The sequence below is a fragment of the Chionomys nivalis genome, chromosome 17, assembly GCF_950005125.1.
Source record: "Chionomys nivalis chromosome 17, mChiNiv1.1, whole genome shotgun sequence".
NCBI lineage: Eukaryota > Metazoa > Chordata > Mammalia > Rodentia > Cricetidae > Chionomys > Chionomys nivalis.
The window spans coordinates 1,459,278-1,484,514 of NC_080102.1; the positions used below are offsets into that span (position 1 = coordinate 1,459,278).

A 25,237-nucleotide genomic window follows, 5' to 3' on the forward strand; every position below is an offset into this window, starting at 1 on the left:
GGGCAGAGAAGAGGAGAGAAGAAATATAGGTAGGCATTCCTAGCTAGGTAAGGAGGTGACCTAGCCTGAGTGGAGCCATGAGGACCAGGAGCTCCAGGTCCTCCTCTACATGAGTTCGGCCAGCTCACCTCTTCTTCTCCTTTCCTATCTTGGAATACGTAATTCTGTTGTCTCTGACTGCTTTTGTTTCTGATACAATCTGTTGAGGGGAGGATTTTCTCCTATCTAACCCGACTCATAAATGTGCTCACAGTTGTCTAGTGGGTTAATTTAACTCATCACCAAACTGTCTTTTGAATCATAGCCTCTGGAGCACAAGCTTCACCTGCACTTATTATCCAATTCACAGGAATACCAGAGAGTTTAAATACTATATGTTTTTGCTCTCAGAGTTTTTCTTTTGGTTTTTTGAGACAGAGTTTCTCAGTAACAGCCTTAGTGGCTGTCCTGGAACTCTGTAGACCAGGTTGGCCTCAAACTCAAGATCCCCCTGCCTCTCTGCCTCCTTAGTGCTAGGATTAACGGTGGGCACCACCACTGCCCAGCTCCTTGGAGTTTCTCTTACCAGTCAGTTCTTCACCAGGTAGTCTGATATTGTCAAGATTTCAAAGCACATTACCGTATGGTATTGGTATGCCAGCACCTTTCTGTGGAGCCTTTGGGCTGCATGCCTCCCCCAGCTGCTGTGGGTTTAATTCACTTTTGAAGAGTCCAAGAATAAGAATATAGAAGTGTAGATTCCAGAAATAGGAATGTAGAAATAAAGAAGTACTGTAGTAGGGAGCTGCGGGCCTCTTCCCACAGCCCGGCTCATGGTTGCCTGGCTAGCTTATGCCCCAAAATAATGACACACAAACTGTATTCTTTTAAACACTGCTTGGCCCATTTCTATTCATGTGTGTAGCACCCCAAGGAGCGCTTACCGGGAAGATTCTAGCCTACGTCCATCCTGGGTCGGAGCTTTATCGCATCTGCCGGGGAGAGGGGAGCATGGCGTCTGCTCCAGAGAGTAGAGCTGTCGAGTCTGAGCTCACTTCCTCTTCCTCCCAGCATTCTATTCTGTTTACTCCACCCACCTAAAGGCTGGCCAATCAAATGGGCCAAGGCAGTTTCTTTATTAGCCAATGACCTTCCTCCATCATTTCCCCTTTTTCTGTTTAAACAAAAAAGGAAGACTTTAACCTTAACATAGCAAAATTACATATAGCAAAACAGTTATCAAGTAAGAATTACAGTTACAATATTTACATCTATTTTATATTTATCATAACTAAGGAAAACTATAACTATAACTAACCATTCTTCAACTCCATCAAAGTCTCCAGAAGAAAATATTACCTAAGTAAACAAGAAGTAAGAAACTTCCAAAACTCTAGAAGTCACAGAGACATCTTGCTGCCTGGACAGTCACCTAAAGTTCCTCTGTACCGTTGGGGCATCCATCTTTGGCCTACAGGTCCATAGTATCCAAAGACATTTCCATGAAGCAGGAAATTTCAAAGGCAGTTCAGTCACTATCTGCTGTGTCCTGCAGAATGTCTCGCAGACTCCTTCATGAATCAGGAACCCCGAAAGATCATCTCACCTTTAGGCAAGTTCAGTAGTCCTCTCTCTGTGGGTTCTTTGTGTCCAGTTTATACAATAGTCCAGGCAAGAGCAGTTTCTTGCCCAAATGGCTATCAAACTCCATAAGGTGCCTCTTCGATGCCCATCTTCTTTCTTCTTGAAGTAGATTGGTGCTGCCAGGAGCAGAGTGTCTCATTGTCATGAAAAACCTTAAGTTATTAAAACACTTAAAATGCCATATTTTATAATCTTTGAAAGATATGAAGAATGTCTATCTAAAATATATCTATGTACATCTAGAAAATCTAACTAACATGACTACAAGCTTGACTATTATTGATAATTATCCATTAGCAACTTATATACATTACATTTTTAAATGAACTACACAATCACAATACCTTAATCAATATCAGAAATACATATACATATAATAAAATTGACCTTAAATTAATGTCAGTAAACCAAGATTCATATCAATGCAAATTATTCACATCTATATCATCTCCCTCTTGAAATGTAAAAGAACATTTATAAACAATATATGGGAACATGGGCGCAGTTTTTTCTCTCCCAACTGCTTCCTGCTGAATGGGGGCGCTGTTAATCAGGTCTTTCATGGTATAACCTGTGTGCTAGGTTCATCTCAGTTGGCAGTTGAGTGAAGCAATTTTTTAAGGGTGTTCACAGCAACCCTTCAGGAGGGCGTGGTCTATCATACCATATCGTGATCAAAGAAGCAATCCACAGTGTCTCATCTTCTGTGAAAACAAAAGAAGAAACTCTTTTCCAAAGTATCATATCCTTAGATCCAAATTCTGAAGTCAAGGTATTTTGAAAATATCTATCTTGGATTAGTTCAGCAGCATTTATAAACAAATATCTTTTAGCATCTGTTGCTCCTTCCTCAGCATTCAAACAATTCAAAGAGAGCATAATAGCATACAGTATCAAGATTCTCTGGGTAATTTCCATCTTTGTGCAGCTTTATTTTAACTCTATTTTGTTTACTTTTATTTTTACTTTTTCTGTTTATCTTCGTCCTGGAATAACTCTTTAGACAAGGCTGTCCTTGAACTCTCAGAGATCTGTCTGTCTCTGCCTCCCAGGCATTGGGATTAAAGGCGTGTGCTACCACACCTTGAAGTCACAGAGGTCAATCTTCGTCTGCCTCCCAAGTGTTGGGATTAAAGGTGTGTACTACCACACCCAACTACTTCCTTATTTTTGTTTTTTTACTTTTAAGAACTTTATCTTTCAGCCTGCATATATTTTTAAAAACACTGTAAATCATTTAAACTTTTCTTTGTCTTTGAATCTCTCTTTACTGTATATCTCTCTTTTTCTGACCACATGAGTCTTTAATTTACCAAGCAATATCAGTAGGACGAAAGCCGTGCCATTCCTTAGCTTTCCAGCCTCATGGCGGAGATACCAGCTGTAGCCATGTTTATCACAACTCTGTGGCGTTTCAAGGTCTTTGCCAACAAGCAAACTGCAGCATTACATCCACAGACAACAATCAAGTCCTCTCTCTGTAGTCGGCCCTCCTGCCTCAAACAGTCAAGAGTTTGCCCTGGCAGGATGGCCCAGAAAGCCGGCATTTTAAAACAGCACAACTTTTTTCCTGCTACGGCTGAAAACCAAAAAGCATGCCTTCAGCTTTTCACCAACACCGTTTTAAGTATTTCGTGGCAGGACCTCTTAAATGAGCTGCAAGGTTTCACAGCTGAAGCTGAGTCAGGAAGCCTCTCTTAGATGAGAGTGCTTGCTTGCCTCTAGCAAGCAGAGCAGACCCGAGAAATTGTTGCTACCAAGAAAACATGCTTTACTCTATTCTTTCCCAAGCTTTCTCAAGCTTTCTGTAGATTCAGTGCCCCATGTCTGGGCGCCATCTGTAGTAGGGAGCTGCGGGCCTCTTCCCACAGCCCGGCTCATGGTTGCCTGGCTAGCTTATGCCCCAAAATAATGACACACAAACTGTATTCTTTTAAACACTGCTTGGCCCATTTCTATTCATGTGTGTAGCACCCCAAGGAGCGCTTACCGGGAAGATTCTAGCCTACGTCCATCCTGGGTCGGAGCTTTATCGCATCTGCCGGGGAGAGGGGAGCATGGCGTCTGCTCCAGAGAGTAGAGCTGTCGAGTCTGAGCTCACTTCCTCTTCCTCCCAGCATTCTATTCTGTTTACTCCACCCACCTAAAGGCTGGCCAATCAAATGGGCCAAGGCAGTTTCTTTATTAGCCAATGACCTTCCTCCATCAAAGTACAAAGCCGTAAGCCTAGGAGAATGAGAGCAGGCTGTCGGCAGCTTTCTCAGCAGCTTAAGGATTAAGTTTTAACAGTGGGTTACTCCGCTTCACAACTGGCTGCTCTGTTTACAATACCAAAGCATCCCTCTGCAAACTGAGAGTTAGCCCTAAGATAACACCCCGGCCACCCGTGATCAACAAAGGATATGAGCTGAGTTAAGCTTTAGAGGGTGGGATGTACGTCCTATACGTACCCTTCCCTGCTATGCGAAACTAGCACTATGGGGGGGGGGGCGGGGGAGAGCAGAGCTTTGGTAAACACATCAGGGAGCGCCAGAGAAGAACAATGGCTTAAATACAGACACTAGTGTGACTAAAATACTCTGCTAAAGCAAATTGCACAGAAGGGCGATTTGTATCTGAATTTTACTTCAAAACTGTAAGAATTTCTTTGCTGTTGCCTAACGCTTGTTGCTTCCTGCTAGTAAAAGGGGGAGCTCAAAAGCCAGCTTTTGCCACAGCCTTACAAGTTCATCTCTGGCTGTGGTCTCAGTTAGCTGATAAGTTTTTTGTGTCCCATGGAGATTTAATTTTTTTCCTGGAATAAAGTTTGCTTCTGGTTTACTAGAATTCGGGATCTGTCCCCATCTTTGTGCAACCCACGTGGACCCAACAGTTTTCACTCTGAGTGGAGCATACAGTTCCTGTGATTCTCTTCCCTCTAGATCATTAGCCGTGCATGGGATACTTAGCCTACCTCCTGGATACACAAACTGTTTAGAACTGTGCAGCTGAACAGATGGATGCGTTAGTGAATGCACACAGTGCACTGTATTTGCTCGGCTGCTTGCTCATTTGTGTTCTTCTCCATTGCATTAATCCGCAGTGGCAGCAATCAGGTCTCAATTGTAATGTAACTCACTGTGCAGAGAAACACAGGCAAACTAAGTCAGCTTCATAGACAAACAGGGTTTACCATAAACTATATTGTGATTGTTTGAGTTGAAATAGTAAATTTCAGAAGTTTATTTCAATACAACAAAGACCATGTGAGGATCTTAATTTAAAAAGCACATTTGTGTTGTGATTCTAAAATTGTGTGTGTTTGTATGTGCCTGTGCATGGGCATGTGTGTGTTCCCACCACTTGGAGTGAGTGTGTAGAGATCAGAGAACAGCCTCAGGTGTTAGTTCTCAGGCACCTCCTATGGTTTGTGTGAGAAAGAAAAAATTAGCAAATTATCTGAAAACAATAGCAGATTACAATGTATATTTAACCATTTTTCTGTGAATATTGCACATATATAGTAAAGTACACAAAATGTAAATAGGTCAACTATCAAAGTAAATGTACGTGTTACATTTATCAAAGTAAATATACATGGAATATGGCTTTCTTTTAAAAAAGACTTACTTTGCTGGGTGGTGGTGGCGCACGCCTTTAATCCCAGCACTCGGGAGGCAGAGGCAGGCGGATCTCTGTGAGTTCGAGACCAGCCTGGTCTACAAGAGCTAGTTCCAGGACAGGCTCCAAAACCACAGAGAAACCCTGTCTCGAAAAACAAAAAAAAAAAAAAAAAAAAAAAGACTTTATGTGTATGTGTTTTGTCTGTTTTGTCTGCATGTATATAACCCGTGTGTGTGTGTGTGTGTGTGTGTGTGTGTGTGTGTTGCACTGCATGTGTGCAGTATCCACGGCTGTTAGAAGAGGGCATTGACTCCCCTGGAATGTTACAAATGATTGTGACTGCCCTGTAGGTGCTGTGAACCAAATCCAGGGCCTTTGAAAGAACAGCTGATGCTCTTAACTGCTGAGCCATCTCTCTCGTCCCTGGCTGTTTTAATAGGTACCATAGAGGTCAATCTGTTTCTATTTATATTTTGTACTCATTAAACTTTTTTAATTCACAGTTGACAGCATGATTATAATAAATTCTTCATTACATTCATTTGTCATGTGTATGTATGTGCACTCAGGGTGCATTGTATGTATGTGTGTATGTGTGCTCAGGGTGCATGTGTGTGTATGTATGTGGGCTCAGGGTGCACTGTGTGTATGTATGTATACTCAGGGTGCATTGTATGTGTGTATGTATGTGTGCTCAGGGTACATGTGTGTATATGTATGTGTGCTCAGGGTACACGTGTGTGTATGTATGTTGACTCAGGGTGCACGTTGTGTGTATGTATGTTGACTCAGGGTGCACGTGTGTGTATGTATGTGGGCTCACGGTGCATGTGTGTGTATGTATGTGGGTTCAGGGTGCACGTGTGTGTATGTATGTGGGCTCAGGGTGCATGTGTGTGTATGTATGTGGGCTCAGGGTGCACGTGTGTGTATGTATGTGGGCTCAGGTTGCATATGTGTATGTATGTGGGCTCAGGGTGCATGTGTGTGTATGTATGTGGGCTCAGGGTGCACATGTGGGGGTCAGAGCACAAGTTCTCTCCTCCCATCCTGTGGGTCTTGGGGGCCAAGCTCAGGTCGTCAAGCTTCATGACAGGTGCCCTTACGTGCTGAGGTTCCTGGGTGAGGACCTGGCTCCTGAGTGTTGTGCAGAGGGAGAGTTCATTGCTTCTGTGCTCTTCTGTGTCATGTCTTTGCTGTAGGTGTCAGGATTGGTTCTTGTTGGACTCAACTTTCTAAAGTTCACACGTTTTGGTTGTCTTTTTAGGCTTGAATGTTTTTTTAAGGTTTCTTATTGAGGTTCTCTTCCCCCCAAGACTAGACAGAGTCTCACTATGTAGCTCTAGCTGGCCTGAGCTCACTGAGAATGCGTAGAGATCCACCTTCCTCTACCTCCGGAGTGCTAGGGTCAAAGGCCGTGGCATCACCATGCCCTGCTCTGTGGGCAGTGCAGCTGGTGGTTGCTGGTGTGCTGTCTGAGATCTGACATGCGACTTGAGGCTGGAAGAACTTTGGGCGTCTGGAGAGTGTACAAGGGTCTAACACACCACTTCAGTAATCGGACAGATGAAGTTAAGTTTATTTACATGTGGAAATATTCATTAAGAACAAGACAAACAAAAGTGTGGCAGCACAGGAATAATTGGTACCCACCTCACTGAAAGAGACACAGCCCCAATACAGGGGAGCCAGTTACAAGAGCTAGGATGTCCCTGCTAGGTCGTTTGCGCTGAGATGAGCTGTGGTTAATCTGCTCCTGGCGAGTTTTAGCACTATTGAGTTCTCGTTTGTGCGGATAGTTCACCCTTGGTCAGAATTGGTGATCTAATTAATGGCATCTGTCTTTTCTTGCAGGAAGTTCTTATCCACTTTTTGGGGGCTTTAGCTTGTATCTGGCGTCTTCCATCTGACAGTCTTTAATAGTTGCCATGGCAAGATGAACCCCCACTCTTTGTGTTGACCCAAGTTCTCATAGATACTCCTGTATTCATTCCCTCCTTGGTGCAAATTCCCGGCCAGCTGTTGAGGTTTTATGTAGTAAAACAGAAAAGACAAGTCAGACAGATTCTCTTAGGAAGATCTCACCCCTCAAAGAGAAGAGGCACGGGGATGAGTCACTTGAAGGAGGGCTCCTGGGAAGAACCACGCCTTCCACGAACCTCCTACAGTCTGGTTATCTGCTTATACCCTCAGCACTGTGGGGAGGCAAGAATGTTGTAAGTCCATCCTTAGCCTCCTTAATAGCTGTTTATTACCTGCCTCTGTAGTGACCTGACATTTCTGACAGTTAGGGAGTCCTTTGGGATGTACAGACAAACCCCAGGCTCCCACCAACCCAAGGCGAAAGATGTCAGCCCCTGAGACTTAGAGCTGAGATGCCCCTGTTTTCCCCGTCCACCTACCTGATGTTTCCACCAGGGTTTGTGAAAGTGGCGTCATTTAGTTTAGTCGTTGTTCTGTCATTATAAAACTTAATTTGGAGTCATTCATATTTGGCTCCAGAATAAGCTGTCTCTTAGGCCTGTGAAGTGAGAGTTGTGTTTTGTTGTTGTTGTCAGTCGTTTGGATGTGCAAGAAGCTTGCCACTCTTCCTTTTAATATATTTATAATTTAAGCCGGCATGGTGCTGCTGCATGACTTCAATCCTGGCCCTCAGGAGACAGGTGGATCTCCGTGAGTTCCAGCCAGGCCTGCATCATAAGGCCTTGTCTCTCAAAAACATTTTAAAAAATTATTTCTGTCTTTGTGGGTTGTGAGGTGTGTATCTGTGACACGGAAATGGGTCAGGGGACAACTCAGGAGTCAGTTCTCTTCCTGCCAGTGATCAAATCGGGTCATCAAGTCATGATGCCTGTGTGTCTCCACCTGCTGAGCCATCTCATCAACCTCAACCACTGATTGTTGATCTGAATTACTGCCCAAAGTACAGGGACATGGGGAAGAGGCTGCCAAACTTGGGCGGTGCCTGCGATACAGAGATGGGTTGGACGCCGTTGTCAAGCAGCAGGGCATTCTAGGGAGAGAGGAGGACACACCAAACCAGCAGAACTCTCGTGAAACCCCGAGGAGAGTCAGGGACCAAGAGGGGAATGTCAGGATTTGGGGAGGGAAGCTGGAAAGAGGGCAGGCATGGATGGTTAGAAGGGTTAGAGGCCAGGCGGAGCAGCCGGCAACACGGTTACTTGACGAGGCATCATGTGGGGCCTTCTCGCCTTCCCGGCCATCGTTCCAGTAGTGGCAGGATGCTGCCTCACCCAGGCTGGAAGTCAGGGTTGCTGCTTCTCTGCCCTCATCTTTGCATCTGGTCACTGACGGTGTCTCTGAGGATTCTGGCTCCGCGACACTTGCCTAGCACCTAAGACCACTCCACATCACATGGAGTGACAGTTCCACAGAGATGTGAGACTTGGACAGAAAGTGGCTAAAACCGTGTCAGCAGAAGGCTCAGACCAGGGACAGGGTCTCCTGAGTGAGAGGGCTCTGACCGAGTCACCCCTGTCTTGTGGATGAGAGCGGAGTCTCCTTAGGGAGGGCTCTGACCGGGTCACCCCCTGTCTTGGGGATGAGAGCGGAGTCTCCTTAGGGAGGGCTCTGACCGGGTCACCCCCTGTCTTGGGGATGAGAGCGGAGTCTCCTTAGGGAGGGCTCTGACTGGGTCACCCCCTGTCTTGGGGATGAACTGTTTAGAAGGAAGCCCCACATTCCTGTCTTGGCCTTCAGGATTCTCCACCACCTGGCACAGTCCCTGCCTCAGGCCCTCATCCTCGTGTCAGCAATGACTGTGGTATCACTAAGGTAATCTGTCTCCCCAGCCGGCATCTGCCTAGATGCTGCTCAGCCTTCCTCCCCAGCAGCCACATCCTCCTTAGCACCGCTTTGGGAACTATGACCCTCACCATGGTTTAGACATCTTAACCGAAATAATTAATATTTGTGCAAACTAAAATGTAAAACTAAAATAGCTAGAGGAAGTGCAAATAAAAAATAATTGTTATCTGGAAAATACTGCTAAACTATGCAAAAAGACAGATGTTGTAAGAGTACCCCCCCCGCAAAACCCCTAACACCGATGTAAACTGTGGGTTTTGTCTTTAAACATACTGTATCCCTGAGCTTTGGCTCCAGGAGGTATTTTGGAGGCATTAGCCTACTCACAGTCTGGCTTGTTAGCTTTTTGTTTCTATTTATTTATTTAGAGACAGGGTTTCTCTGTGTAGCCCTGGCTGTCCTGGAACTTGCTCTGTAAACCAGGCTGGCCTTGAACTCACAGAGAGACTTCTTCCTCTGTCTCCTGAGTGCTGGGATCAAAGGCATGCACCACTGCAGCTGTGAGAACCTGCCCCCGCCCCCCAAAGGGAGAGCTGGAGAGATGGCTCAGAGATTAGGAGCACTGACTGTTCTCCCCGAGGTCCTGAGTTCAATTCCCAGCAGCCACATTTGTAGTGGGAAGTAATGCTCCCTTCTGGTGTGCAGGTGTACATGCAGATAGAGCATCATATATATAAAATACATAAATAAATCTTAAAAAAAAATAGGATTGTGGATGAAGATCAGGTTGCCAAGTGCTTGCCTCCCGTGGATTTGATCCCCAGCCCTCTAGAGGGGTGGGGGCAGTAAATTCAAGGCCAGCCAGGGCTACGTGAGACCCTCTTTCAACCCACCAAGCCATTAACCTCTGCTTGTCGTGTCTGTTTAATCATGTGTGTGTAATGTGTTCAGGAATTGCTTTTCTCATCAGACCACATCTGACAATGTGGAAAATAGAAGAAGGAAAAAAAAATCCAAGTCGTACAGCAACTCCTAAAATAATCTCTTGAGATTGTCACGCTAAACATTTCTGTAGTGTGTTTACCCACCGACTCGAATCTCTTGTGATAGGTACGTCCACACAGTGGGATGTGCTTTAGTTAGTGCTAGGAAAAGGCTTTTTCTCTCCATTTTGAGAGGAGTAAAACAGAGCACACTCGTGTTTCCTGACTTGGGGTGGGGCGTGGGGGATGAGGGAGATGGTGAGCCCAGGGATAATGAAGTCACACATGTTAGCGGAAGACATGAAGCTGTGTTTGGGATTAAGTTCCTGACAAATCCCCCTCTACAGTCTAACTTTCTGATTTGAGCAGTGTTTTTAACCTTCGAGCCTCAGCTTTCTCCTCTGTACAATGGGGGCCGTTCTGCATTGCTCTGATTAACTTGAGAGGGTTTGTAGGGCTTGAAAGGGTCAGTAGAGGGGTGGGGAGCGTCAGTGAAGATCATTCCCATGTATATAGGTTGGGTTTAAACCCCAGTGATTTTAAAGGCACTGTCCTCAGGGAGAGACTGGGGCCGGGGGTGTTGTTGGTCTTGTGCCATTTCCCTGGGCACGCGTGTGGAGGTTAGAAGTTAATATTTGAGTGTCTTTCCTTGATTATTCTCTATCTTCATTTTTTTTTTTTTTTTTTAAGATAAGGCCCTTCACTTGATTGGCTAGATTGGCTGGCCAATAAGTTCCAGGGACCTGACCATCCCATTCCCCACTGCATCCTCCCCCAATTGTACTTATTTATGTGTATGTGTGTGTGTAGGTGCACATAATGGTGGTCAAAGTCCAACCTTCAAGAGTTGGTTCTTCTTTCATGTGGATTTTGGGGATTGAGCTCATACTGATATTATGAGGTTTGATGACAAGTGCCTCTCCCCACTGAACCATTCTGCCCGATCTCCATTGTGCTTTTTAAGTGGATTCTGGAGGTCTCACCCACCGAGCCTCCTCCCACTTTAGCTGCCTCCGAGTTGGCGGGTGTCCTCCACCTGGGGGCCTTTGCACGTCGCTCAGCTGCAGAATGAAGCCCCATGGGTAGTGGGTAGTCCGACCCTCTGGCCTGGTGTCTTACCCCGTTCTTCTTCCCACAGATCATCAATGCCGTGGTCCTGCTGATCCTGCTGAGTGCCCTGGCAGATCCTGATCAGTATCACTTTTCCAGCTCTGAACTTGGAGGGGAATTTGAGTTCATGGATGATGCCAGTAAGTATGTCAAATGACAGCCGGTGATATTTTGGGATTTCTTGGGACAAGGAGTCTGGCTGTCTGTCTTTTCTGTTAAATTACAAATATTGATTCAAGGGCCTATTTGGGCTGCTATTTTAACTTTATTTTCTTTCCATCATTACAAATCAAATCAGCACGTACTTACGTGCTGCCCATGCTCTGGCTCTGTTCTTAATGACTATCAGGGCTTTAGTTTTTCACGTCTTATGTGAGTATCCTTTTCCTTCATCTTTATGAAGGAGTCTCATGTATTATATACAGCTCAGGTTTGTCTCAAATTCACTACATCCCAAGGATGACCTTGAAGCCCCTGGTCTTCCTGCCTCTGCTTTCAAGTGCTAAGATAAAGCAGTTGCTACTACGCCAACTTGGAATTTATATATTTTAAAAGCTGTTACTTCCTCACTGACTTTTTGAGGCAGGATTTCATGTGGCTTAGGCTGACCAGGAACTTCATATTTAGCAAAAACTAACCTTGAGCTCCTCCTGACCCTTCTGTCTCCGTCTTCTGATGCCAGGAGTATAGATGTGCACAACCACACCCAGCTTTGTCTAGACTTGGGCTTCTTGCAGAGGAGGGTGAATAAACAGCAGGGAAGAAGGTGAAAAGGAGATACAGAGCTGGATAGTCTGATAGCTCCAGGAGTTGCCTTCTTCCGGGAAGTGATTGTTGGTTAGTTGGTAAGATTGGAGCCTTTCCCCAGCAATGGAGTCAGGCGTGAGGCCAGCCCAGGGACACCTGTAGCACAGACCTTGTCTGCTTAGTCTGCTCAGTCCTGCTGCATCTTGGTTGAGTGACAGGCAGTGTGATGCGTGACTCCAAAGCAGGAGGTTGGGCAAATTGATTTATTATCAGTTCTATAGAACTTGATGAGTTTAAGAAAGTGTATCTGGAACACAAAATGATGTGGGAAGGGAGATTCAAACTACAAGGATTTGAAAGAGTGGAGAGTGTTGGAGGTTTTAAAAATTTGTTTTTATGTGTGTGGTTGTTTTGCTTGCATGTATATTTGTCTACCACAAGTGTCAGGGGGTCAGAGGAGGGCGTCAGATCCCCTGGAGCTCGTGCTGTAGATGGTTGTGAGCTGCCATGTGAGTTCTGGGAATCAAGCCCAGGGCATCCGGAAGAGCAGCCAGTGGTCCTAACCGCTGAGCCTTCTCTCCAGCCCCCAGGTGTTGTGGATTTTATTTTCAGAGTGAAACAAGTTAAGTGAACTGGTATATATGGTAAGGGTGATCCCTTCTGTTGTCGTGTGGCTTGTGAGCATAGCCTAGGATTCTGGTCTCAGAGACGATTCTGTATTCTGGAAACACTGGGGATGGGAGAGTGGCTGGGCTTGGACATGGGTTGGTGAGGGGATAATCAGAGATGGCATCTCTTCTACTTGACTAGGTGACTCAGGTGTCTGGCGAAGGGGGATGGACAGACACCTAGGACGAGCACTAGTTTTGACTTTAGATGTGTATGGCAGCAGGGCTCAGTCTGGATGCCAGTTACGCCGAGGGAGCTGAGTGTTCTCTCCGAGCTCCTTACCAACCCTGGTTTACTTCAGAGCTTCCTCAGAAACATAGTTAATGGGTGTTTCTGTAGCCAGTGGACTAGAAGGCCACTCTAGTATCTCTGTCCGTTTGCAGTGGTTTAGGGAGACCATCTGGGCATTCGTTAGCTCTGGTGGTCGAGGCAGCATAAAGCTTTTACCTGTAGTTGGTTTATAAACAAAACAACTTTGAAGAGGAATTCAGTGTCTTCGGAAGCGGGTCTAATTGTGTCTAACCTCCCCCCTTTGACCTTTGCCAGACATGTGCATCGCTATTGCCATCTCTCTGCTCATGATCCTGATATGTGCGATGGCCACGTACGGCGCGTACAAGGTAAGTGGCCGCGGTCAGGTCCTCCCCCCACCCCACCCCTGCACCCTGTGCAGGGGTTCTCTACCTTCCTAACGCTGCAGTGAGGTGCCTGGCCCCTCTTCAGGTCCTTCCCCCGGTGCGGTGCGGGGTTTCTCAGCCTTCCTAACGCTGAATCCTTTAATACAGTCTCCCATGCTGTGGTGATCCAGTAATAACATTTTTGCTACAGTTTATAACTGTAATTTTGCTACTGTGATGAATAGTAATATAAATGTCTGTGTTTTCCAGTCTTAGGTGACCCTATGAAAGGTTCATTTCACCCCCAAAGGGGTCTTGACCCACAGATTGAGAACTGCTGCGTTGGGGTGATCTGTAGGTTTGCCTACTCGCAGTATGTGGTTATTCATAGTTTTCTGTAAGAATCTTCAGAAATCTCTAATACCTCACGGTACTAGGAGACCTGGTAAACCAGTGTTATCATGAACACTCACCGTTTTGTCTGAGGGCCCCAGCTTGGCATGACAGTTGCCGTCATGACCCGGCTTGATGATCGCCAGTTCCAGGTCCCTCTGGATTGGTGAACTTAAAATCTTGTTAGATTCACCATTAACATCCGTTTTCTCGTGTTTAGCAACACGCTGCCTGGATCATCCCGTTCTTCTGTTACCAGATCTTCGATTTCGCTCTGAATACCTTGGTTGCAATCACCGTGCTCGTCTATCCGAACTCCATTCAGGAGTACATACGACAGTTGGTAGGTGACCCTCCCCCACTGCCTGTGTCCTGAGGGGCCTAGCCAAGTAAAGGACAGAGCCTTCTCGGGACATACGTCATTATTGGGACATACATTATTATGGGGACATACATACATCATTATCAGGACATACATAATTATCGGGACATATGTGATCATCTCTGAACTCCAGTAAGGAGCAGCCTTCTTCTAGAAAGAGAGGCAAAGCTGCGAGATGTGATGGGACATTGGGAACTGGAAAGGCCAGCAGACGGGGAGGGAGGGTTGGGAGCAGAGAAGTTTGCCGTCTTAAGACAGTTGTGCTCCGACCTGTCCCTTCCAGCACAGAGGCCTCAGGGTTTTCCTCCTTAGAAATGTCTGCACTGGCCGGGCGGTGGTGGCGCACGCCTTTAATCCCAGCACTCGGGAGGCAGAGGCAGGCGGATCTCTGTGAGTTCGAGGCCTGGTCTACAGAGGGAGTTCCAGGATAGGCTCCAAAGCTACAGAGAAACCCTGTCTCGAAAAACCAAAAAAAAAAAAAAAAAAAAAAAGAAATGTCTGCACTGTCGTAATTTTTATTATGAATCGGGACCCTGCTTTGATGTACTGCCGTGTCTAAGAAGTTCCATGCGCAGTTTTGAGAGTAGCCTTTTGTGACGTGGAACACTTCTGAGGAGCTGATTTGTGGTGGGCACGAGGAGAACTGGCCACTGCCTGGGGGTTGGTGTTGACTCTGGTAATCGTCTGCCAGGCTCCTCGGATGGCACTGGAAACGAGCCAGAACCCGGGCCCAGCAAGCTCACCACGTGTGGGCTGGACTGGGTGATGATAAGGATGAGGGTGGGCTGACAGCAGCTCTGGCTATTGTGTGTTACGTTCCCTGAGCTGCAGATGCTGCCAGTTCTATAGAGCCCAACATGCACGGCACAGAGGACATTCGGTGACATCTTGTTTAACCCCGCCTTGTTCTGTTGCTCTTCATTCTCTTTGGAGCCACCATGTGGTACAGCAACACACTGGAGCTGAGTAGAATGATAATACTGTGGGAAAAAAAGAAAAGAATAAGTCAGGTGGTGGTGGCATACCTTTAATCCCACTAAGGTGGATCGCTGTGAGTTTGAGGCCAGCCTGGTCTTTAGAGCAAGTTCAAGGACAGCCAAGGCTACACAGAAAAACCCTGTCTTGAAAAACAGAGAGAGAGAGAGAGAGAGAGAGAAAAAGAGAGAGAGATTTCACTCTTAGTTGTAATGACAAACAATAATAAAGTGAAATATTTCAGAAAGCCAGGTGAGGTGCCAGGGGTTCAAGACCAGGCGTTCAAGGTCATCTTTATCTACGTAGTGATTTTGAGACCAGCCTGGGTTATGTGTGACCCTATCTCAACTTCCCATTACCCCTCCAAAAAAAAGAAAAAAGGTTCTATACTACTTAATGGTCATTCTGAGCTGGCCATGGTTGCCTATAATCCCAGCACCTAGAAGGCTGAGGGAAAAGAAGTCCACAGTCAGCCTGGGCCACCTAGTGAGAACCTGTCTCCACAAAACCAAAACTCAGATCGCATACATTGTCACCAATGAAAGGAAATATTGACATTTCCCCTGATGGCTACTGCAGATAAATTGAAATACAGTGAGTTAGAAAGGCATTTATTTATCTGAGAATGCTGCAGAGTCCTGTAAAACACAGTTAATATAATTACATATGTCTTTTTGTAGATGTACGCTTTTGATTTTTTTTAACCTAGGAATTCATTGTCATTGTTTACAAAACAAAGAGAATCTGTTTAGAAAGATGTGCCATTAGCAAAGATGCTTGTTTCACTAGGTTCTCCTTGTTCTGCACACACCCTTTAGAATATTGAACTTGAAGAGCATCAGGAAAACACTACCCAGTTGCACCAGGAGTGTACCAAGTACCACACACTGATGGTGGACTCCAGGGTGCACTGAGAGGACCCTTCCTCTGACTTTGGTTCTGTGTTCTGTGGGTCAACTGGGGAGAGTCCCTGCAGAATGTATGCAGCAGCAGGGAGCCCCCTTCAGATAAGCTGACTGCTTTGTGGCTTTACAAAAGCAACTTTCTCTCTCTCTCTCTCTCTCTCTCTCTCTCTCTCTCTCTCTCTCCCTTTCTTCTTTTCTTTCTTTCTTTATTTCTTTCTTTTGTTTTTTGTTTGTTTGTTGTTGTTTTCTGATACAGGGTTTCTTTGTGTAGCCTTGCCTGTCCTGGAACTTAAATAGACCAGGATTGACTCAAAACTCATAGGAATTCTCCTGTCTCTGCCTCTCGTGTTGTGCAAAAGCCTCTTTTATTGTTACACAAAGACCACCTTTAGCAAACTAATACTGGTATATCAAAACCTCTTATCTAAGAGTTGTTTGAAGGAACCATTCCATTACCCTAGCAATTCTTAGCCACAGGAGACCTCTTTGTTTGCCAGGTCCGTTTAAAGACTAAGTTGTACAAAGATTCGGAAATTCCTTTAGGAAGAGCAACTCAGTAACAGTCCTTGAGTTAAGCAGAAGATTCCTTTAAAACCTAGGTGGTATCACTGCCAGGTGCCATGGCTCCCTCTCTCTCTCTGCAGACTTTTCTTTGCTGGAGTGTCTGAGTTAGGAACACATTGCCTCCCTCGTTCACTGTTTGCTGCTCTCTGGTGGGTAGAGGTGGAAGAAAATTTTGTATCTGCCCTAAATAACAATATCTGCTCTCAAGTGAGCACCCTGGGCTGCTGCTGGTGAAACAGACCTTTGAAAGGTGAATGAGATTTGCTAATGAGGCCTCTTTTTTTTTTCAGCCTCCCAACTTTCCCTACAGAGACGATATAATGTCTGTGAATCCTACGTGTTTGGTTCTTATTATTCTTCTGTTTATCGGCATTATTTTGACATTTAAGGTAAGCATGAATAGTCTCCTTATGGACTAAATATTAAATGTATTTCTGAACTCAAAGGAAGTAAAGTAATCTGTCCATTGCCTCTTGATTTCCTAACATTACAGTTTATTCTGTTGTCTGTGTGATAGAGAAATACTTCAGGCTTATCTCCAGCCCAGTTCGCAGGAGGGCGGGAGGTATTTTCTCAGGTGACCTGGCTATGTCAGGCTGACAGCATTCACCGGGATAGTGGCAGTGTGCCCTGGTGTGTGACATGCCACGTGTCCATCCTGCACATGACAGGCATTCAGTTGCGTGAACAATGCTATCCTTCACATTCATGCATAAAGCGTGGATGGATATGTGTTTCCAGCCCTGTGGACATACATGTCCTGTGGTGGGATTGCTGGGTCCCGTGGTAATTTGATTGAAATTTGGGGGGGGTCACTATACTGTTTGACATCTTTAATAACAGCGTGTTACATTTCTGTTTTCCTTCTCTGTTTAACCTTTTTTTTTTTTAGTCAAAAAATTTTAAAATTAGGGAGGCATTCTGAAATAATTGAGTTCTAATCCAATTAAAGATGATTGGAGCAGGAGCACAGAGAACGTCCCTGATCTAACGAACATCTCTCACGCATCATTTCTGGCACATTGTTCTTCTGGTGTTAACCTTAAGTACCTGCAGATACTTCATTTTGAAAATGGTATAATAAAATGAGATAGTCCTGTAGAATAAAAATAGTCAAGTAGTATATACCTATAATAACCAGAAGTCAGGTACTAAGCGGGGGTGGGGGGGCAGTGAGGCTAGCCTGGGCTAAACAGCAGGTTTACTCACATCTTACCAAAGGCTAAGTAATACAGTGGTAAGTGGCTTAATAAATATGACCAGTGTCTGCCAGGGCGCCCCTTGCCAGAAAGCTTCTATACCCGACTTCTGCGATTTTAAATGCATATGGTTTAGTAACATTAGCCTGGGTATGCAAATAAAAACTTTCTGATGTTACTTTATGTTGTTTTAAGCCGTCTGCCATTTGAAAATTCAAAACGCAGTGATCATTACTTGCAGGGTTACTTGATAAGCTGCGTCTGGAGCTGCTACCGATACATCAATAGCAGGAATTCCTCTGACGTCCTGGTTTATGTTACCAGCAATGACACCACGGTAGGTGTGATGTCACCAAAGGTGAGACCTCCCCCGCTGTCTACTGTGTGATGGTACCTAATGTTCTAGTGTTTGCGGCTTCTTGTTGAGACGTGTTTGTGTGTGTGTGTGTGTGTGTGTATGTGGTGTGTTTGTCTTTTCAAGTCAGGCTTTCACTGTGTAGCTCTGGCTGTCCTGGAAACTCACTCTGTAGATCAGGCTGGCCTCAAACTCAACAGAGATCTGGCCTCTGTTTAATCCCCGAGTGCTGGGATTAAAGGCTTGCGTCACCGTACCTGGCTAAGACTTGTTTATCATCTGCTTAGTCCACCACATTGTAGGTTGTCGTCAGTGTAACAGATTCCTAAAGGAAATGACTTAGGAGGAGAGCGGTTCTTCTGGTTATACTTTAGACATTTCCGTCATGTGATTGAACTTGTTCCACTACCATGGGCTTGTGGTGGATAGGAAGAACGTCATGGCAGCAGACCCTGTGGTGCTCGAAGCTGCTCAGTCCGGGGCAGCCAAGAAGCAGAGAGCGCTACGGAGGGTCTTCCCAGTAGTGACATCAGATTGAAACCATCAGTAGGTTACTGAGAGGTTGTGAGTCTTTCCCATCTAAGCCATGAAATAGATAATAATTGGGCCTGGAAAACAGTAACAAAAAACCAACCTAGAGGCAGGTGGATCTCTGTGAGTTCGAGACCAGCCTAGTCTACAAGAACTAGTTCCAGGACAGGCTCCAAAACCACAGAGAAACGCTGTCTCAAAAAAAAAAAAAAAAAACAAGCCGGGCGGTGGTGGCGCACGCCTTTAATCCCAGCACTCGGGAGGCAGAGGCAGGCGGATCTCTGTGAGTTCGAGACCAGCCTGGTCTACAAGAGCTAGTTCCAGGACAGGCTCCAAAACCACAGAGAAACCCTGTCTCGAAAAAACCAAAAAAAAAAAAAAAAAAAAACAACCAACCAAAACAACTCTGGCGAGATGGCTCAGCAGTTAGAACACAGGGGGACCAGGTTCCTTTCCCAGCACGACACGCCTCACAGCCCCTCTCTCTGTAGCTCCAGGTCCAGATCTGGCTCCAACCTCTGCACAAGCACCAGTCACGTAAACGGTATACAGACATGCACACAGCCAAACACTAGCACACATAAATGTAAAATACTCACACAACAGAAGATGATGAAGAACAGGTGATTCCACTGCAAACCCCATTTATTTTGATGAATTGTATAAATGATTCCTGTATCTTTAGAAAGGGAGAACACAGGCTTCCCTGGACACAAACACATCACACAGAGATTCCGTAATTTTAAAGATTTCTTTTTTTGACAAGAACTAGGGGTTTTAATTTTGACTTTCTAATTTAAAAACCAAATGTGCCAATGCCTACCCCGGAGACCTTCTAGAAGGTTGGAGTGATCCAGTTTTTCGTGGCACACAGGGATATAAGCTTCTTCTTTGCCCAAGTCAGCGCTGGGCACCCACATCGACATAATAATACGTCCTGCATGGCTTTCACTTCGTATTAAGTATTGAGCCAGATGGCTCTTCTCCCAGGCGAAATAAATTCGTGTTGACCTTTGTGGGAAGACACTGGGGCTCTCGTTAGAAAGTAAACACGCGTTGTCTCCTTTTCTAAGACAGTGCTCATGCTGTGGTCTGCTCAGGGGGAGGACAGAAGAGTTCTGGATAATGGGGATCATTCCCAGGCTTAGCCCTGCCTCCATCTGCAGCGAGACCGTGCTGGGAACACCCAGGGCAGAGGTCCCGAACACAATGCCTTGAGGTCTGAGTGATTCGTTCAGGCCGTGGGATAAATACTCAGCTCTTCTGTGCATTAAGCTGTCATGTATGCACGGCTTGTTTCCCTTGAGAATTTAAAATATCCCAAGGTGCCCCTCTGCATCACTGCAGCTGCCTGGCCCCAGCGCTGCTGGTGCCTTAGGGAGATGCATCCTCCCCTTAGAGCCCCATGTTGGAGAGGCCATGTGGTGGATACGTTATGTAACAGCACATTCTCTTCCTGATGCCGTGAAGATGTTCTCCCTGGAGGGAAAAATACATTAAAATGATAAGTATGTAAATTGTAGAAGCGTTTTTCATATTAAACATTAGCAAATTGAGGTTTTTAGGAACTTAATATGTGTAGCCTTGTTTCAATAATAACCCTACAACTCCTATCATAGCAGCGTTTTCCCAAGTGTATGGAACCCAATTCCTGTGGGACCGGGGTCCTCTAAACCAGTGAGATTTAATGTTTAAGATAAAACGATGTCTGAAATTCTGATTCCAGATAAAAACATTATAGTCTTGGGTATGAGAGGAAGGGTTTTAATAATTTAAAGGAGAAGTGTAAATTTCTCGGGGTCGGTTATGCTGTGCCAGCGCAGGTGCTGATTCAGACCACCTTATGCAAGCTCCTGCTTCAGAAGTAGTTCACTGTGTGAAGCTTTCCTCTTGAGTCTGCTTTAAAAATACAGCTAAAAGACGAAGGGCAGAGCCGGGCGATGGTGGCGCACGCCTTTAATCCCAGCACTCGGGAGGCAGAGGCAGGCAGATCTCTGTGAGTTCGAGACCAGCCTAGTCTACAGAGCTAGTTCCGGGACAGGCTCCAAAACCACAGAGAAACCCTATCTCGAAAAACCAAAAAAAAAAAAAAAAAAAAAAGGCGAAGGGCAGACCATCTCCCCGGTAGCCATATCCCAACTAAGTCTCTGACACACTGAAGGTCGGTTAAGGTCAACCTTTGCCCACCAGACCGCTCTGGGAGCTTAGCAGTGAAAGTGATGTCATGGTGGTCCCCAAGTCGAGACTTTCAGTAATTGGGCGTGGTTCCCGCTGGTTTTCCTTCCTCCCCTCCCCTCCCCTCCCCTTCCCTCCCCTCCCTTTCCCATTTCCCTTTTTCTTTTCCTCTACCTACTTATTAGTCTGGGTTTTCTTAGTATAAGTTAGACATGGTTAGAGGCTGGTTCCTGACCAGGTTTTATGCATTTTTTCTTAACCATAGAGAGAAGAAAGGAGAGGGTGATCAAATTGGCAACCAGAAAGATCTTTCATTAGACTTTGAGGCTCATTCATCCCCAAGAACTAAACAGTCAGCAGCCTAAAATGTAAACAAGTCTTTTCTGCAGAAAAGTCATAACTAATGGGCTGGACAAGTTTGCGAGCTTCAGATACGTTTTAGCCAGATTTAAGAACATCTGTTTCCATGACCCAGAGGGCCTGGGAAGGAGCAAGAATCCTGCAGTGTGGGACTGAGGAGTGAAAACTCCTGGGTTTCGAGGTTTAGAACCATGTCCTATAATTTGCTGGTTTGGAACCTGCTGGCCTGTGAAATGATGTAAAAGGGAGGTCTTATTTCCAGTGGCATTTTTAAGGGGGTCTTTTCTTAACTAAGTAGTTTGTCCTCGCCCCCACTCCTCACCCTTTTGGTTCTAAAAGGCCAAGACCATTGTGAGAAGTTGGTGTGGACCTGGTATCTGAGCTGAACTAAGGGCTCAGCTGGGAGGTTGGGGGAGGGGCAGGTCTGCTCCAGGGGGAGGAACAGGGGGAGGAAGAGAGCCTCGGAGGGAAATGAGAGTTGGTGGTGATGGGAGAAAGTGACAGGATACTTAAAGGCCCTCTCCTGTATGCGACTGCAACTTTAAACCACTTACTGGAAAGGCAGGACAATAGCTTCAGGGTCATCTGGCCCGGCACCAAGTCCTCTGCCACGTGCATATATGTGGTCAGCCGTGAGCTCTTCTCCTGTGTTACCCTCCTTGCTCTGGGGTGGCTTCATCAGACACGGAGGGGTTGCCATCTGCCAGGCACTGAGCCCTCTCTATATGGATTAACTCGGCCTTCCAGCATTGTGGAAGGACGTCCACATTAGTCTTGTTTTCTGTTACTAAAATCTGCTTATTTATTTACGAATGTTCAAAATAACGAGTTTCATTGTGACGTTTCCATACGTCATTAAGTTGCGGCTTGGCTTTTAATAACAAAAGCATTCCAGCCTCATCGTATAATAACCTGAGAATGGTTTGGTTGAATATGGGTGTATCTACAAGGGCAAAATACATCTATTTTCTTTAAATTGTCACAGGCAGTATAATAGCAAAAGAAAGCTTTATGATACTTCAAAGTGCAGTATGGGAAGGAACGTGTGCTGTGGTCACGAAGAAGCAAGGCTGGTAGACACAGGTTAGGCTGTAACAGAAAATTACAGGTTAGGCTGTACAGAGGGTCTGGGGGTGCTGTTACTGGAGGTATTTCTCCCTTTCCATTAGTGCAAAGCAGGGAACAGATAATGTGGAGACTTGGGGTGCAGGGCAGCTCTGTTTCCCGCCTGAGATTGTGGCTGCAGCTTGAGCCCAGGTGGGGCTGCAGCCCTAGAAGGCTGTAGGGCAGTAGGTGGTGTTGCACATTCTCACTGGAAGGAAGTGACTGAGCCGCCGCCCATGGGATTACTGTGGTATTAGCTCACCGTGTCCTCCTCGGACTGCTTTTATTCCCCGTTCAGGTTGCCATGTTATGGTGGAGTTCCAGCCTTTGCATTGTACCTGTGGGAACTTTCAGGACCAATTTCGGTTTGAAGTATGAATTCTGTGTTGTGAATACACTCAACGAAAGGGTTCAGTTTTCCCGTGTAAGGGAAGATGGCTCAGTTGGTAAATGACCTGCTGTGTGAGCGTTGGCAATAACACTCCTTTGGGGGGGCTTTGAGATTACGGTCTCATGTATCCTTAGCTGTCTTCAGCTTCCTATGTAGCTCTGCCGAGGAGACATGGGAATAAGTGAGAATGAGATTTGGGGATCCTTCCTTGTGGAAACCTGTTAACCTCAGAACTAATAACATCAGAAAGCATATCACTTTCCAGTCGCTTTGCTTAGTGTCTAGACTGCCCATGCTCAGTCCCACTGCCCCTCCTCATATCTAAAGTCCCTTCTCTGACAGGTGAGGCTTGTTCTTCAGTCAGCTGCTTACCTGGTGATTCTACCCAGGAAAAGAAATTAACACAAAACTTGGCATGGAGCTTTATCAGTTAAGACAGTGACTCTCAGAGATGCCTGTAGACCAACATGATCTGGCCAATCTCTCAATTGATCCTTAGGTAGTTTGGTTGATAATCAGCCTATGTTTTAACATTTCGTGATACTTTTTTGAGACTGTCGGAGATCGTGTGTAGCTTATACACAATGCCCTGCAACCGCAGAATTACAGATAAACCTCTACTGGCTAAATTCAAATATTATGGTTCAAGCCCAGCCCTAACCCTGGTGCCTAAACATTTTCTAGTTTTACCATTAAATACCTAGGTAGTGGACAGCAATGCTCCCGTCTACAACATGCATGTTACATGGTATCCCCATAACTGAATTGCTTGGGTGATAATGTAGCCATTTTGTTATATAAATACCCTGCAGAATGTTCACATCTGATGGAATTGCCTAATGGTCTGTTTCTTGGCGTATAGCCCCACTGTTGCATGGGGTACAGCTGTAGTTCTTTCCCCTGGCATTTTACCATTTATTACCTGATAAAGTGAATTTTGTTTTTCAGATTTTATTGTTTGTATGGTGTTGTGTTTGTGTGTGCACTTGTGTGCACATACAGGCAAGAGGTGGCATTGGATGTCTTCCTTGGCCTTACCACAGACAAGCACTTTACTGGCTGAGCGAGCTGCCCCGGGGAGGGTGTATGGAGAGAAAGAGGGTTTTTGTGCGTGTGTATGGAGAGAAAGAGGGTTTTTGCGCGTGTGTAGAATTTGTGTTGGACTTCATGTAAAGTGACCCACAGTTGCGTGGCTTGCGTGTTCTCACTCGCCCGTTAGCTTCTGATCGCTAGCAGCAAGTTTACATTGAAGTAGGATATGTTCTTGGCCCTTTGTTGGTGGTTCATTGTGAACAGTTAAAAGACCTCATTTAGCTAAATGCCAAGTGATAAAAATATCAATATAATCACATTTTCTTTATGTTATGGCATTCTAGTTGGCAAATTTTGTGTTACTCTTATTCAAGTTATTTCTCTTGATGTCCAAGTACTTCATCTGCCTTGGTTGTAGAAAAGGAGTGTCCTCAGTGTTAGCAGACCATAGTAGGACACAGAGTGGTGGTCCTTACCATCCTGCCTTCCCGTCAGTATCAGGCTCAGCATCTGTTGGGTAAGATGATGCTGAGCCTTTGAGGACTTAAACTCGTTCATCTGGAGAACTTTCAGAAGTATTCTGATGGCCAGAGATGTCACGTCAAGAATATTTCACAGCTAACATGGAACAGTGAAACAGTGTCTGTCACCAGCTTCGGTGAAGGGAGAAATTCTCCAGGCCGCTTGACTTCATATGACAAGCAGAAGTCAGCAGAGCGTTTCAGAGAAAAGATTATCAGTGTTGAGATGCTGATTTCCAGTGAAACTTCAGTTCACTATCAGGTTTGATAGTGAACATCGAGAATACCAAAGTGTGACAGTTTTATTTTGACAGAACATAATTGTGCCTCCCTGGAAAGAAAATGCTCCGTTCAATTTATGAGCATTTTGGAGAAATTTGGCTTGAACGTTTCCTTTTGTGAGAAAGGAAGGAAACAGAGTTGGATGTGCTGGCTTGCTCGCTGCTTTCATTTCTCCAGCAGCCCCGCGGTGTAAGATTTCTCCAGAGACAGTGAGTGATAGTTACAGGCCAGTTGATTCCTCAGGGAGACTGTGGAGGATAATGCTGACCCACCATCATTCTACAGTAATGTCCCTAGTGCCGTTCATGGCTTCCACCAGCCATAGGTTACCCTGGCTGATGCAAGCACACACATATGTGCTGGAGGCTCAGGCCACAGCCATATGTACAGAGCCTTGCATGTCTTCCCAACTGCATCTCCCCGTCTCCTTTCTCCCTCCCCCAAGTGTACACACACCTTTTCATGTTCTCGCTAATGTCTGGCCACTTCCTTCTGCCCTCTGGGATGCTTTCTTTGATGTCCAGTCTGTACTGGCACCCCCCTGTTCTTTAGTTTGCCTGCTCTGCCTCCCAAATCATATGTTCCTCACCATACAGCACGGTGTCTTACTGGGTGTGTGTGGCAGGTGTGAGTGCCTTGAACATTCCAGCACTCGGCGTGCAGGTCTGCCAGGTAGAAGAGTGGCTGGTTCCTTTGTGGGGAGACCTGCAGGTACCTCCTTGCTGGAGAGGAATCGCCTGGACCCAGCATCTCAGGTGCTTCTGTCCTTTGCCTAGTTTGTGAAGTATTTAGGACCCAGGAACAGCGTTAACTGGCCCCTGTGGAAACAAAGACCACCAAGCTGACAGGAACCGCTGCTTCTGGGATGCCGTGTTGGGAGCCTGGCTGCGCTGTAGTGCTGCCCGTTAGTCTGGTTGGAGCTAGACCTTGCCAGTTGTCTGTCGCTTG

General features: G+C 45.8%; 1 protein-coding gene across 1 annotated transcript in view; it reads left to right on the forward strand.

Moving 5' to 3' along the window:
* The window catches only part of Laptm4b (lysosomal protein transmembrane 4 beta), a 48,255-nt gene that overhangs the window by 20,791 nt on the left and 2,227 nt on the right, over positions 1-25,237 (forward strand). The window contains exons 2-6 of the mRNA XM_057791222.1: positions 11,116-11,227; positions 13,050-13,123; positions 13,734-13,856; positions 16,630-16,728; positions 17,780-17,875. Coding sequence (XP_057647205.1) covers positions 11,116-11,227; positions 13,050-13,123; positions 13,734-13,856; positions 16,630-16,728; positions 17,780-17,875 — 504 coding nt within the window. The remainder of the gene's footprint in view (positions 1-11,115; positions 11,228-13,049; positions 13,124-13,733; positions 13,857-16,629; positions 16,729-17,779; positions 17,876-25,237) is intronic.